The sequence below is a fragment of the Lonchura striata genome, chromosome 36 (assembly GCF_050655825.1).
Source record: "Lonchura striata isolate lonStrDom1 chromosome 36, ASM5065582v1, whole genome shotgun sequence".
NCBI lineage: Eukaryota > Metazoa > Chordata > Aves > Passeriformes > Estrildidae > Lonchura > Lonchura striata.
In genome coordinates, this window is record NC_140738.1 from 10,153,680 (window position 1) to 10,167,505 (window position 13,826).

Here is a 13,826-nt window from a genome sequence, read left to right on the forward strand (position 1 = left end):
CATATTCACTTTCTTCTAGATTAAAGGGTTCTTTTGAATTAACGTAGACATTTAAGGCCTGACAGATCCAATCCTCAGAAGACCCAAATACTGGCCAATATAACTGATTCCCTCTTATTTGTTTTTCCCCCCAAACTTCCATGCAGTAATGAGCCATTTTTACTTTATCTTTTCCCTTCCTAGAAGGAAAGGCATTCCAATATTTAATCATTAAGCCTAATGGACTATCCTCTGAAATATGGGGAAGTTTTACAGGGATTCCCCCACCCATGGGTTCAGCAGGCTTGCTTTTCCTCTGACCCATCTTCTGGAGTGCCTTCTAACACACACACTTGCTTCCCTCAATTCGTGGCCCAGTCCGTCGCCAGATATGGGAACCGCACTACTATGAGGTCCGCACTTGCTTGGGGAGTCCGAGCTGCCGGCTCCCCTCTCATACATCACACTCGTCACACTCCAGGATCCCCACCCCCGACCAGGCGGTCCCGTTCTCCCAGAACAGGCCTCCTCCGGACACCAGGTCCTTCGGAAAATACTTACACCATCCAGTGTCTTCACCTGGGGCTTCGTGCACAAAGATTAAGGGGGTAGCCGGCAGTTCCTTGCTTGCTATCGGATTTTAGGTTCGTCGGTCGGAGTCTGGGGAGGAGTGTCCCCGTAAGGCCACTGTTAAAGCAAAGGCAGTGGGGTGCCTCCTCAGCAAGGCCTCCTCTCTGGGTGTTCCGATCTGAGTCACGGCACCAAATTTGTTATAAGTTGAGGCGAATAATTTGATTCAGCCTTTTAAGATCAATTAATAATTTTATTAATTACAGCAAGCGATAGCAAGCAAAACAGCGCTGGGTTCAGCTGGGAGCCTGGCTCCGCCAAAAGCTGACACCCTTTCCTTCTCCTCAGTCCTTTTTTATCCTGCATAAGTGGGGGTGATGGGTCTCGTTCCACTGTGGTTATCAGTTCCAGCACAATGGGTTTCACAAGTGGGGGTGGTGTGTCTCCGTCTACTGCGGTTATCAGTTTTCAGCAACAATGGGTTTCCACTGCTGTTATCAGTTCCAGCCAGTCCTGCAAAATCTTTCACAATCTTTGTTTGTGGTTACCAGTCAAGCCTTCAAATTCCATGTCCCGACTTCCCCCCCTTTTATCCTAATTTCATACTTTTGATGAAGAAACAAGTCAATGCAGTTCCTCACAGGGACAGGGACCAGGCCCCCCTCGTGCACCGACCCCCCCAAGCACTGGGCCTGGATTCCCCTTTGTGTCCCCCACCCATGACGGAGGTTCCATCCCCTCCCCTTTGACCCCCCAGAGCTGCGGGACCCCCAGGAACAGTGCTGGGACTGGGGGGGACCCCAAGCGCTGGGGAGGCACGGGAGGGTTCAGCAGCACCAGGGGAGTCCCTTAGGGTTTGGTCCTTCCCCCATCCCTCGCCGTTATCTCCCAGGAGCCCCTGTTATCATCAGGGCCCCCCCAATTTACTGGGACCCCCTCCATTCACTGTTTCCCCCCTTCACCGACCCCCCCAGCCATGAGCCCCCCGCAGTGCGCCAGGACCCCCCACTCACCTCCCATCCCCCATCCATGGGAACCCACCCAAATCACAGCAGCACAAGGAGAAGAAGCCAAAACCTTCCCCACACCCAACAGGGATCACCAGGACCATGGATCAGCAGGGCTCTGCCCAACGGGGGTCACTGGGGATCATCCAGCCCTGATCCTCCCATGGGGGATGGAGCTGCAGCAGCACACCAAGCTCTCCCCTCACTCCAAGCTCTTCCCTCACTCCAAGCTCTCCCCTCACTCCAAGCTCTTCCCTCACTCGGGTCACGCACAGGGCTTCCCTTAGTGGTGCCTCCGTTGGTGTTTGGTCAAGTTTGAGCTCATGGAGAAGCTCTTCCCACACTCGTAGGGCCTCTCCCCAGTGTGGATACGCTGGTGTGTTCTCAGGGCAAAGCTCCACCCAAAGCTCTTCCCACATTCCAAGCACTCATAGGGCCGTTCCCCGGTGTGGATGACATGGTGCTGGATCAGGCCAGACCTGCCTGTGAAGCTCTTCCCACATTTCCCACACTCGTAGGGCCTCTCCCCAGTGTGGATGCGCCGGTGCACAGTGAGATTGGAGTTGCGGTTGAAGCCCTTCCCGCAGTCAGGGCAGCGGAAGGGCCTCTCCTCTGTGTGAATCCGCTCATGTAGGAGGAGATGGGTGCTGGTCTGAAACCTTTTCCCACACTGGGGACACTCGTAGGGCCTCTCCCCAGTGTGGATACGCTGGTGTCGGATCAGGTGTGAGCTCCACCCAAAGCTCTTCCCACATTCCAAGCACTCATAGGACTGTTCCCTACTGTGGATCACCTGGTGCTCAATCAGGCCAGACCTCTCTTTGAAGCTCTTCCCACACTCGTAGGGCCTCTCTCCAGTGTGGATGCGCCGGTGCACGGTGAGGCTGGAGTTGTGCTTGAAGCCCTTCCCGCAGTCGGGGCAGTGGAAGGGCCTCTCCTCTGTGTGAATCCGCTCATGAAGGAGGAGATTGGAGCTGGTCTGAAACCTCTTCCCACACTGGGGACACTCGTAGGGCCTCTCCCCAGTGTGGATGCGCTGGTGTGCTTTCAGTTGGGATCTCCACCCAAAGCTCTTCCCACATTCCAAGCACTCATAGGGCCGTTCCCCAGTGTGGATCACCTGGTGTTCGAACAGGCTAGACCTCTGTATGAAGCTCTTCCCACACTTCCCACACTCGTAGGGCCTCTCTCCGGTGTGGATGTGCCGGTGCCTGATGAGGTGGGAGTTGTCCTTGAAGCCCTTCCCGCAGTCGGGGCAGAGGAAGGGCCTCTCCTCTGTGTGACTCCGCTCGTGTCTGAGGAGATGGGAGCTGGTCTGAAACCTCTTCCCACACTCCCCACACTCATAGGGCCTCTCCCCAGTGTGGATCCTCTGGTGCTCGATCAGGTTGGAGCTCCAGCTGAAACCCTTCCCACATTCCAAGCACTTGTGGGGCTTCTCCCTGCCATGAGGCTTCTCCAGGAGTTCCGAGCTCTGTCTGGATCTCCGCCCGCCTTCCTGGCTCAGGGGGGCTCTTTCCTCCCCGCAGCTCCCTGGGCTGGGTTTGCAGCTCCTCCTCCTGCAGCATCTCCGGGGCTTTTCCTCCTCCTCCATCCAGCCACACCCTGGAAATGACAAATCCTGGTTAGAGGGAAAAACAAGAGAAGAGCTGCTTGGACTGGAGGTTCCGCCTTGCCCAAGTCCATCCCTGGAAGTCATTGGGAATCTTGTGTCTGTAAGAACCTCCAAAACACCAAGATTCAGCCCAAAAGTCCCACAAACTTCAAGACACAAATCAAAAACTCCCTGAACATCACAAGTCAGCAAAAACGTCCTCCAAAAGATAAAGATTCAGTTCCCACATAAAACCAAAGCACCAACATTTAGCCCAATAAAGCTCAGAAACACCAAGATTCACCCCGTGAAAATCGTGGATTCCCCTCCACAGTCACCTGCTGCATGTGGAGAGAGCAGCACTCCTGGGCTGGGGGGAGGCTGCAGACACAGGGAGGGGTGGAACCTTCTGCTGCTTCCTCTTTCTGCTCCTCCTCCTCCTCCTGTGTCTCTACTCTTCCTCACACTCCTCTTCCTCTTGCTATTCCTCCTTCTCCTGCACAATCCCACCCTCTCCTGCCACCTGCATCGTTTGACCATTCTGTTCCTCAAGCCTGCTTCTCCTTCCCTTCTCCTCCTGCCCCCAGGCCCAGCACCCACTGCCGGCTCCCTCTTCCCCCCAGCCCCACAGCATCCCAGCGCAGGGGCAGGGATGGAGCTGGGGCAGGTCGGGCTGGGGCAGCGCTGGGCTCTCGGCCGCTCCCGCCCGCACTCGGTCCCCACTGCAGCCGCTCCCGCCAGGACAGCGCGGGGGGCCCGGCCTTGGCGCTGCCCCACTCCCACCTCCCCAAATTCCCCTCGCGGGGCCATGGGGCCGAGGGGGGGCGCAGGTGGGTCCAGGTGGGGAATGCTGAGATAATTTCAAGAGTGGGTCCCCAAGAAGAAGAATTGGAATTTGTGGTAGACACAGGGGCAGAATGAACCTTTCTGTTAAATATTCCAAAAGGTTATAGTGTAAGCAAAGATACCGTAATAGTAACAGGAGGAAAAGGAGAGAGTTTCACAGTACCCGTTATTAAAAATGTGGTAATAGAGGGAGAAACTAAATTTTGGATGAGGGATGTTTTCTTGGTCCCAGGGGCAGGTAGCAATTTATTGGGACAAGATTTACAGGTGAAATTAGGAATAGGGGTTGTTCCAGAAGATGGGAAGATGACAGCTAGACTTTTAAAACTAGGCCAGGAGGATGGAAGAAGAATTAACAAGGAAGTTTGGGCTGGGGAGGGAAATAGGGGAAGATTAAATATTGACCCCATAAAGATTACAACTGAGGAAAAAAAAATTGTCCCATACATGTACGGCAGTATCCTGTATCTTTAGAAGGACAGGAATGTTTAAAGCCAGTAATAGAAGGACTAATAAAGGATGGGACATTAGAACCTTGTATGTCTCCCCATAATACCCCAATACTCCCAGTAAAGAAGCCTGATGGGAGCTATAGACTGGTACAAGACGTAAGGGAGGTTAACAAAGGAACTCAGACCGCTATCCAGTGGTACCAAATCCTTATACTCTTTTCAGTAAAGTCCCTCCCCAGCATCAGTGGTTTAGTGTAGTGGACCTTAAAGATGCCTTTTGGGCTTGCCCATTAGCCCAGGAGAGCAAGGTATCTTTGCTTTTGAATGGAAGGACCCACTAACTGGAGAAAACAGCAATTAAGATGGACAAAACTACCACAGGGGCTTACAGAATCCCCAGACTTATTTGGACAAGCTTTAGAAACAATATTACAAACTTTCCCCACTCCCCCTGAAATACAAATTATCCAATATGTGGGTAATCTTTTACTTTCTGGGGAAGCTGAAGCTGAAGTTAGAGAGGCTACTATAAAGCTTTTGAATTTTCTTGGGGAAAAAGGATTAAGGGTATCAAAAGGGAAGCTGCAAATTGTAGAATCAGAGGTAAAATATCTTGGACACTTGCTTAGAAAGGGTAGTTGGAAGCTCAACCCAGACTGAAACACAGGGATTCTATCCCTTCCCCCTCCCTCTTCAAAGGGGGAAATCAGAAAGATACTCAGATTATTGGGATATTATAGATTGTGGATTGAAGGATATACACAGGCAGTAAAATTTTTGAATAAAAAAAATTGACAGAGGGAGATGATATAAAATGGATCAAAAAGGATAATGAAAAATTAAGAAAAAAGAAGTTAAAACTAGCCCCAGTATCAACTTTAAGCTTACCTTCACTAGCAAACCCTTTAATTTGTATGTAAGTGAAAAAAAAGGGGTAGCTCATAGGGTTTTGTTTCAAGAGTGGGGAGGAGTAAAGAGACCTGTGGCTTATTTATCAAAGATGTGGGATCCAGAAAATCAAGGCTGGACAGTGTGTATTCAAGCTATAGCAGCTACTGCAATCCTAGTAGAGGAAAGTCATAAACTGACTTTTGGAGGTAAATTAATTGTGTGCACACCTCATGCAGTACTAAATTTCTTCCAATCTGCATTGTGATTTTTATCTTGAAATACATAACTTACTGTACTCTAGGATTGAAAAACTAGTTTACAGCTGTGACATAGCAAAACCTGCTATTAATTTGAGTCAATGCAGGCTGTTCAATCAAGTGTTCTCAGTGTGTAAAGTTAGACTAAAGGTAACACCAGCTGCTTGGTAGGTCAATGAGAAAATTTTTCCTTCCAACCAATCCTTTTTCATGTACCCAAATGTGTTTTGCTTTCTTCGTTTTTTTGTTTTGTTTGTTTGCTGTTTTTTCTGGAAGTGCTAACTACTTGCAGTGTATCTAGAAGAGCAAATAAAATTGTGCATACAAAACACTTGTAAAAAAATAGGGCTCATTTTTTCCCACAATGGGAGGTGGCTACATATAGAAAAGGGAAACTACAAAGCTAGATGAAAAAGTTTCAGTATCTTCTAATGTAAACAATTTGTTACTTCCAGCATCACAGTGGGTGTGTGACACACACATATGAAAAAGATGGTGAGGGAGATCTCTGTTTACTACAGTTTCCTATTTCTTGAATGAGTTAGAGAGCTATGAAGCAACTGTGATTCCTTGTGTGGATTACCCAGGCCTGCAGGGAGGGCTGGGCCATGGTTCCCTCTGTGCTGCAGGCAGCCCTGCAGCGTGGCAGCAGTGGCTTGCCTCTGGTGAGTTTGCAGGCAGGGTGCTCCAGCACTGCAGTGCTCAGGGGCAGTTTCCTACTTTGACACCAAAGCTTAAATTCAAGAGTGCCTCTTCCCATCCAGTTATTGTTTGTACTGTAAGAACCTCTTCAGAGAGTGTCTCCTGGCAGTCAAAAAGAGAGTATTGCAGAGATAAATTCCTTACTTGCTGTCTCCCCCACTGTATCCACATTTTGTCTATTCTCTCTTCAAATTATAGATTGGTAAAACTCATGCTCTGTGTCCTCAGATGCCCTTCCCAAATCAAACCTTGGCTTCTTTGCAAATTATATTGCACTAACAAGCATTGCCTTAAATTTTTTACTGCAGGCAAGATCACTTCAGAAGTAAGTTTTTGTTTACCTTGTTCCTACAACCCTTTCAAGCTTGTGAATGGAAAATTGTGACAGCAAAATAAGTCTTTAGTTTTAGCACTGTCAGCTGTGGGTAGCTGGTAGCCCTTGGTGGAGGGTGCCGTGAATTACAAGCCTGCAGAACACACATAACAACAGTAATTAAATTTGTAAGGAAGTTGAAAAAGGAGGGAGAGGTGATTGGCAGACTCACCTCTCCAGGATGTAGGACTAATGTTAGAAAGTGGACTGATATTGGAATGTGGATGTTGAAATGTGAAGAGAGAAAAAGAGAGTGAAAGAGAGAGAAAGGGAGAAGAGAGAAGAAGAGAAAAAGAGAGAAGAGAGAAAAAGAGAAAAAGAGAGAAAAAGAGAGAAGAGAGAAAAAGAGAGAAGAAGAAAGAAAAAGAGAGAAAAAGAGAGAAGAGAGAAAAAGAGAGAAAAAGAGAAGAGAGAAAAAGAGAGAAAAAGAGAGAAAAAGAGAAAAAGAGAAAAAGAGAAAAAAAGGAGAGAAAAAGAGAAAAAGAGAGAAAAAGAGAGAGAAAGGGAAAGAGAGAGAAAGAGAAAGAGGGAGAGCGAAATACGCCCCAAAGTCCCCATACTGTAGCTATCTGTAAGTTCTCCCCCATTCCTGCTAGACAGAGTGACAACAAGGGGAGGGGAGTGAGGAAGTACAGTCAAAGGCAAAGCTGTGAAAAAGAGGGAGAGCTGGACCACCAATAGAGATAAGATCAAAGCAGAGATAGCTAACTCTCACAATGTGCTTTATTTTTTTAAACAAGACTTCTTTTTTTTCCTTCTGATTTTTGTTGTTAAGGAAAGGAGGCTTTTGTTTTGAAGAATGGGGCTGTAAGACTAAAACAGTTGGATGTTGCCTAAAAAGCAAAAAACCAAGAGATGTGATACATCTTGTGTTAAATTTGGGCTAGTCTTTTTTTATTTAACTAATTATAGCTCACAAGAAGAAGAATTGGCCTCTGCAGCAATTAGCACAGCTGGATACAAGAAGAAGAAGCAGCTATAGAAAAAGTTTTTAGTTAAACCCAGAAAGTTTTGAAGAAAACTAATGGTGAAAGTTAATGCAGTATTGTTTTTCTTTTAACACTGTGTTATTAAGAAGTCCTTTCCAGGTACTACTAAAGCAGCAATCCCAACCATGGAAAAGAGGGTGAATTCATGCCAGCAAAATAAAAGAATTGGTGAAGAAACGTGAGGAATGGACTATCACATCTAAACCAGGTGATACCAAATTGACTTTCAACCAGGACTGGGTGGTAATGGTTTGGGAAGACCCAAATGACCCAAGGCAGGTACAAAGAATAACACCTAACTGAGAAATAAGGCAAAGCTTGCATCACTGGTTCTAAGCCCTGCCTGAATAAGCCCTGAGACGCCTCCGACACCTCCTTGGCAGAGGAACACTGCCACTTCAAACAGGAGGATCGGGAGTGTTTGAGTCAAAGAGTTCTGATAGTCTGGCCTTAGCCTGTGACTTGTACAGGCAAGAAGGGAAATTGCCATTAATGCTATGCTGTATACTTTATTTGATTCATCCCCATATTGGACATGGCAGCTGGGTTATAAGTGAATGTTTAAATTATGAGAATAATTGGCATTGTAGCTCACAAAATCTATGTTCTCGTGGCAAGAAGTATTGAGTACTGAATCAATCCCCTATACAGAAAGACCTCAAAAACTGAAGTAATAAATTGCTTTTGTAGATGGGGATTATCAATGCCTGTGGACTGAGAGATACCTGAGGAATGGTGGAAAACCACAGTGAAAAGGTGTCAAAAACAATTTGCCTGGAAATGAGTAAAAAAGGAGTGACAAGGGAAACAGAGGGCAAGCCTGGATTGAGCACTGTACTCAGCAGCGAGAAGATCACACGTACCTGCTGTGGGCAGCAGCCCCACAGGCAGGGGAGGTGGGGGTATAAGCCAAGCCAGACCTCTGTCATTCCTGTTTCTGTCTCTCATTTGTTGTCTTTTCCCTTCTGAGATAGCAGCAAGATCGTGTCGCAAATGCTACAGAAAGTATCACATGGAAAGAAACCAAAGTTCCTTTTTGTCACACACACCCATGTCAACAGCCACTGTTATAACCCATCCAAATTAAGTACCTGCAGGAAAAAGGGGGAAAATTATCACATTACAAAGAACTTAGGAAAAAGTAGTAATACTTGGGGCATGGAATGTCCAAAAGGAGAGAGATGGATTTGTTTTACATTTGATCTTAGAAATATAGTCCAAGATTTGGTAAAGAGACAGTTAGTAAAAAAAAAGGTAAAACAAGCACAGCAGTCTAGCTCTGTGTTAACCCCAAATTATATCCTCAGTCATATTAAATGACTCCAAGCAGTTATAGAGAAGATAATAAACAAAGCTGCTCCGGCATTGGAATTAATATGGAGTCTGCAAAGCCAAACATCACCTGCAATGCATTAAAATAGGTTGGCTTTACGCTATTTATTGGCTAAAGAATGGGGTGTACAGATTGTTGAAAATAGATGGCAATGAGGATGTCATCCTAGAAAAAACAAAGGATATCAGAAAAAAATTATGACCCAGGTATCAGTCCAAAAATGGGAAAATAACGTTAAAAACTAGCAGGTGGGGTAATGTATTGAGAATGGGATGGTGGAAGAAATTAGGATTCTTCCTTTTATGTGTTACAAGTGTTTTGATATTTCTTCTTTGTTTAATCCCATGTTTTATTTGATTACCAACAGAGTCCAAAGAATGCAAGAGGACAGGAAATATTCTTTATAAATCATTTGGCTTGAGCAGTAAGAGGTGGGATTGTGAAAAATGCATATTTATGATTGGCTTTTTGCAAATGGTACAATGAATATTATATGTGTAATGTTAGAAAGTTATGCTGTATTAATTCCCTTACGTATTGTGTTAAGTGTAGTTTTAGGTTACAACATAATGTTAAAATAGAGATTATGTATGTGGGGGGAGTTTTCTTCTTAGGAATGAGATGCTTGCTCCCTTCGAAGAACACCTAAATCTTCCAAAGGAGAGGAATTTATGGCTTCTTATCAGGAGAAGCTAATTTCTTCAGGCCTTGCTCAGACTTGAAGATGCCAGGGGATTAAAGGGAACAGTTGACATACAACAGAGTTTCTTGTTTAGAACAGAATGTATGCATAACCATGAAGAATGTATGAATATGCAACAAGTGTCTTGGTTTAAGGGTGATTCCTTTGTTCACAAGTCAAGCTTTTCTTGACTTAGGGTCCGAGAGCATCTGGACGTCCGTAATTCTTTGCTTTTTTTGTCTTGTAATTGTCCTAACTCTAATTGTATTATTATTTTTATAACCATTTTATTATTATTAAACTTTTAAAATTTTAAAAACCAAGTGATTAGAGTTTTTCAAAATTTTCAAAACTAGATGAGATTTAAAGGTGACCCTTTAACTCATGAACAATAAATAGATGATTTGAAGGAAAAAAAAAAAAAGCAGCAGATTGTGGGGAGGGGGCACAACTGAGGCTGCTGAAGGCTGCTGTGGAAGAGAAGCTGCATTCCAGGCACCCAGGAGGAGCTTCAGAAATGCAAATTTAACACTGCTGGGGCAAACTGGGGACAATGTACCTGGCTCTTCTTGCCTGGGGCAGGAATTGGCTGATTCCCTCTGCCCCTCACCCCAAGCTCTGCCTGCTTGCACGGATGGAATCTGCACAGCTGAAGGCAGAGCCCATGCTGAGGATCTCTGACTGCAACAGAAATGGCTGAAGCTGCAAAGGGAAACAGCAAATGGAGAATGTTGTGAAAACTTCACTAAAATAAGGGGGGGATCATCCCTCTGCCCACTCCAACATCTGCTGTCACTGTCTGTGCTGTACAGGTTGTATCAGAGCACTGGGGGTTTTGCTAGAACAAGTTCAGGGAAATCAGTTGGAATTCAAGTATATGATGAAGGACTAAGAAAAAAAATGGTCAATTGATGCAGCCCCAGCTTGAGGGAGCGCCCAAACATGGGGAAAAGATGAACGGCCACCAGAACAAATCCTACAACACCATGGACCAGCCCCTGGGAACCAAAATGATTTTGTGAAAAATGCATGTTATATGGCTCTGTGCAGATAGTTACTATATGTATTAAGTTATATTGATAACTTGTGCTGTATTAACATTTTAATAGTATGGTAAACGTAGCTTTGTAGATAAAATGAAGCTTTAGTAGTTAAAAGAGAAAATATGCATTGGGGGGGCAGTTAAGGAATGAGAACACCTAAATTCGCTCAAGGAACACCTAAATTCTCCAAAGAGCAATTTATGGATTTCTTACTAGAAGAAGTTAATTTCTTCAGGCCATGCTCAGACTGGAGGATACCGTGGGGATGAAAAAAAACCAGCTGACATACAACAGACAGAGTTTCTTGTTTTAAATAGAGTGTATGCATAACCATGAAGGATATATGAATATGCAACAGTGTATTTTTTTAGGGGTGATTCCTTTATTCACAAGGTATGCTTGTTGTGGCTTAAGTGCCCAAGACAGCATCCAGACATCTATAAGTCTTTGTTTTTATTGTCTTGCAATTGTCCTAACTCTAAATTTTTATTAGTCTAATTGTATTCCTACTTTTCTAACCATTTTACTAGTATTAAACTTCTAACATTTTAAAAACTAAGTGACTGGTGTTTCTCACAAATTCATATCAAGAGACAGAGAACCCATTTAGCATTTCAATGGCATCATTAGATTACAAGCTGTCCTCGGAATAAGAACCAACCAGACAGCTCCAGCTCCTGACCTTCCTGCCGACCAATCCACTGAAATGAGGAACACAACATTTCACCAGGGGATGGGATCAGATTATCTGTGAGCAGAAAAAACAGGAGTTTGTGGAAAACTAAGTGACTCAAACTGATGTTGGCAAAGAGATGACAAGAGAAAACTGCTAAAAAGCTAGCAAAGCAAATAGGAGAGCACTTTATGAATTGGTCCAAATATGGAAAGGATGGAAATGGGATACGGTTCCCCGGCTCCCCAGCAAACCAGGGGTCAAACGAATGCTGCTTCTCCTCTTCTGTGCTGCAGCAACTCTCATCTTTTTACCATGCTCCACACCTTGGCAGTGCAGCTCATCCAGCAGCTGAGCCAGGGCATGCAGGTGGCAGCCAGGCCTCCTGATCCACAAACGGCGACAAAAGGACAGGGAATGAGGGCACCGAGAATAATCCCAAAACCAAAGAGGACCCGGGAAGGACAAAACAGAGTCAAGGAGTGAATCTGCCTGGAGATAGGGCCAGGCACTTCTAGATAAGGAAGTAACGGGAGAAACCATCAGTTCCAATAAGTGTTACAAATTGACCCAGAGAGCTGCTCAAAGTCCCGCTACATTCCCGAACTTCGAGGAGAAGAACAAAGACTTAACAGAGCCATGAATATCGGCTGTTATACAAAAGGAGGGTGCACATTAACGAGGACAGGCTCCAGGCACATCAGGAAGTCGGAACCTTCCAAGGAACTCAGCCGGTGGGCAAAGGCAGAGGGAGATGCGTCCGGGAAAATGAGGATAAAAAGGAGGCTGCGGACTACAGCCACGGCAGAGAGCGCACGGCAAATGCCCCACGGCCTCTGCCCCTGCTCGGCAATAAAGTCACTTTGACAGGACTCCTCGCTCTCCGCCGGGCACACGAACCTCCGGCGACGGGAATTTCCCCGCCCGCTCCCGGCCGCGGGGCAGCCCCTCTGTCCTACCCACAGCAGCCGGGCCGAGCCAGCGCTGCTCCGGCAGCGGCTCCTGCCCGGCCCCGGCGGGAAGGAGACCGCGGGCAGCCGCTCCCGCAGCGCCCTCAGCCCGGGGCCGGCACGGGCCGGACACGGCACCGGCGAGCCGCCGGAGCCCCCTGCCGCCCCCTCCGCCCGCAGCCGGCCCCGAGCCCCCGCAGAGCCCAGCGCGGCTCCCACCTGCGCCGGGGCCGCCTCCGAGCTCCGCCGCCGCCGCCTCACCGCGCTCCGGCCGCTGCCGCCGCTGCCGGGCCCGCACAGCCGCTCGGCCAATGGCGGCGCTGCGCGGCCACGGCCGCCCTCAGCCCGCCGCCGGGGCCGCGCCGCGCCCCGCTCCCACCAATCAGCGCGCCGCGACCGCGACTGACGGCACCGGCGGCCAATGGCAGCGAGCTCGGGGCGGGCTCTGCGCACGGCCCCGCCTCGCCCCGCGCTCTCGGCGCCCCCGGGCTGCGTGAGGGGAAAGCCGGAGATGAGGAACAGCCCCGGCACGGGCCCGGGCCGAGCCGGGATTGAGCTGCCCGCACAAACAAACTTCTCCGCGCCTCCCGCCACGGCTTTCCCGGCCCTGCGCCTCCCGTGCCTCCGCCTCTGCGGGAAGCCCAGGAGCCTCACTTCTCCTGCCCCTCGTTACCGCATCAGTGCTTCGCTTTGATTTCCCCCGAAAAGGGAAACCTGCCCCAAGCCCTGTGGGTGGGTGGGGCAGGGGAGAGATTTCTGGCAGAAAACTCCAAAGACTCGGAGCAGGAGCAGGAGAAGTCGGTGCAGAGCCTTAAATGCAGCTTTCCCCACGGCTCCCTGCTCCCAGCTGCACCTCCTCCCCCGGCAGGGCAGGAGACAGGGAATGGGGCCATGCTCAGCTCATCCCCCGGGGCTTCTCCCTCTGCTCAGGGACAGGAGTCGTTCCCTGCTGCACCCTGCGCTCTCTCCCGGCCGAGACTTCTCCAGGAACTTCTCGGAGCGGAGTCCATCCCCTGGGCACAGCCCCCTCCGAGTGCTGCAGCGTGGGTCACTGTGCCACGGGCTCAGTCCTGCCAGGACAGGCTGCTCCAGCGGGGCCCCTCTGCCCGCGGGCTCACAGCCTCCTCTCAGGCATCGCCGAGCTCCAGCCCGGCTCCTCCAGGGGCTGCAGGGGATCTCTGCATCCCCATGGACCTGCAGGGGGATCTCTGCATCCCCATGGACCTGCAGGGGGATCTCTGCATCCCCATGGACCTGCAGGGGATCTCTGCATCCCCATGGACCTGCAGGGGGATCTCTGCATCCCCATGGACCTGCAGGGGATCTCTGCATCCCCATGGACCTGCAGGGGAATCTCCGCAGCCCCATTGTAATATACGTTATGGAACAATTTGTACTTATGAAAAATATACATCAAGTCAGTTGTGCTTGTAGAAAAAGATTCTTAAAGTTTTATATGACCAGTGGCTGCAGCCAGGGCTGGAG

At 48.4% G+C, this 13,826-nt stretch overlaps 1 protein-coding gene across 1 annotated transcript; it reads right to left on the bottom strand.

Annotated features, from left to right (window-relative positions):
- Positions 1-781: 781 nt before the first annotated feature.
- LOC144248439 (uncharacterized) lies at positions 782-12,620 on the bottom strand. The gene is made up of 2 exons (XM_085565541.1): positions 12,561-12,620; positions 782-3,161 (listed from the first exon to the last, which is right to left on the bottom strand). The coding sequence occupies exon 2, from the start codon at positions 3,148-3,150 to the stop codon at positions 1,840-1,842; it is 1,311 nt and encodes a 436-aa protein (XP_085421667.1). The 5' UTR covers positions 3,151-3,161; positions 12,561-12,620; the 3' UTR covers positions 782-1,839.
- Positions 12,621-13,826: the final 1,206 nt, after the last annotated feature.

What these genes read in the sequence shown, in the direction of transcription:
- LOC144248439 (XM_085565541.1), bottom strand. Translation starts at nt 3,150, where the DNA reads ATGGAGGAGGAGGAAAAGCCCCGGAGATGCTGCAGGAGGAGGAGCTGC.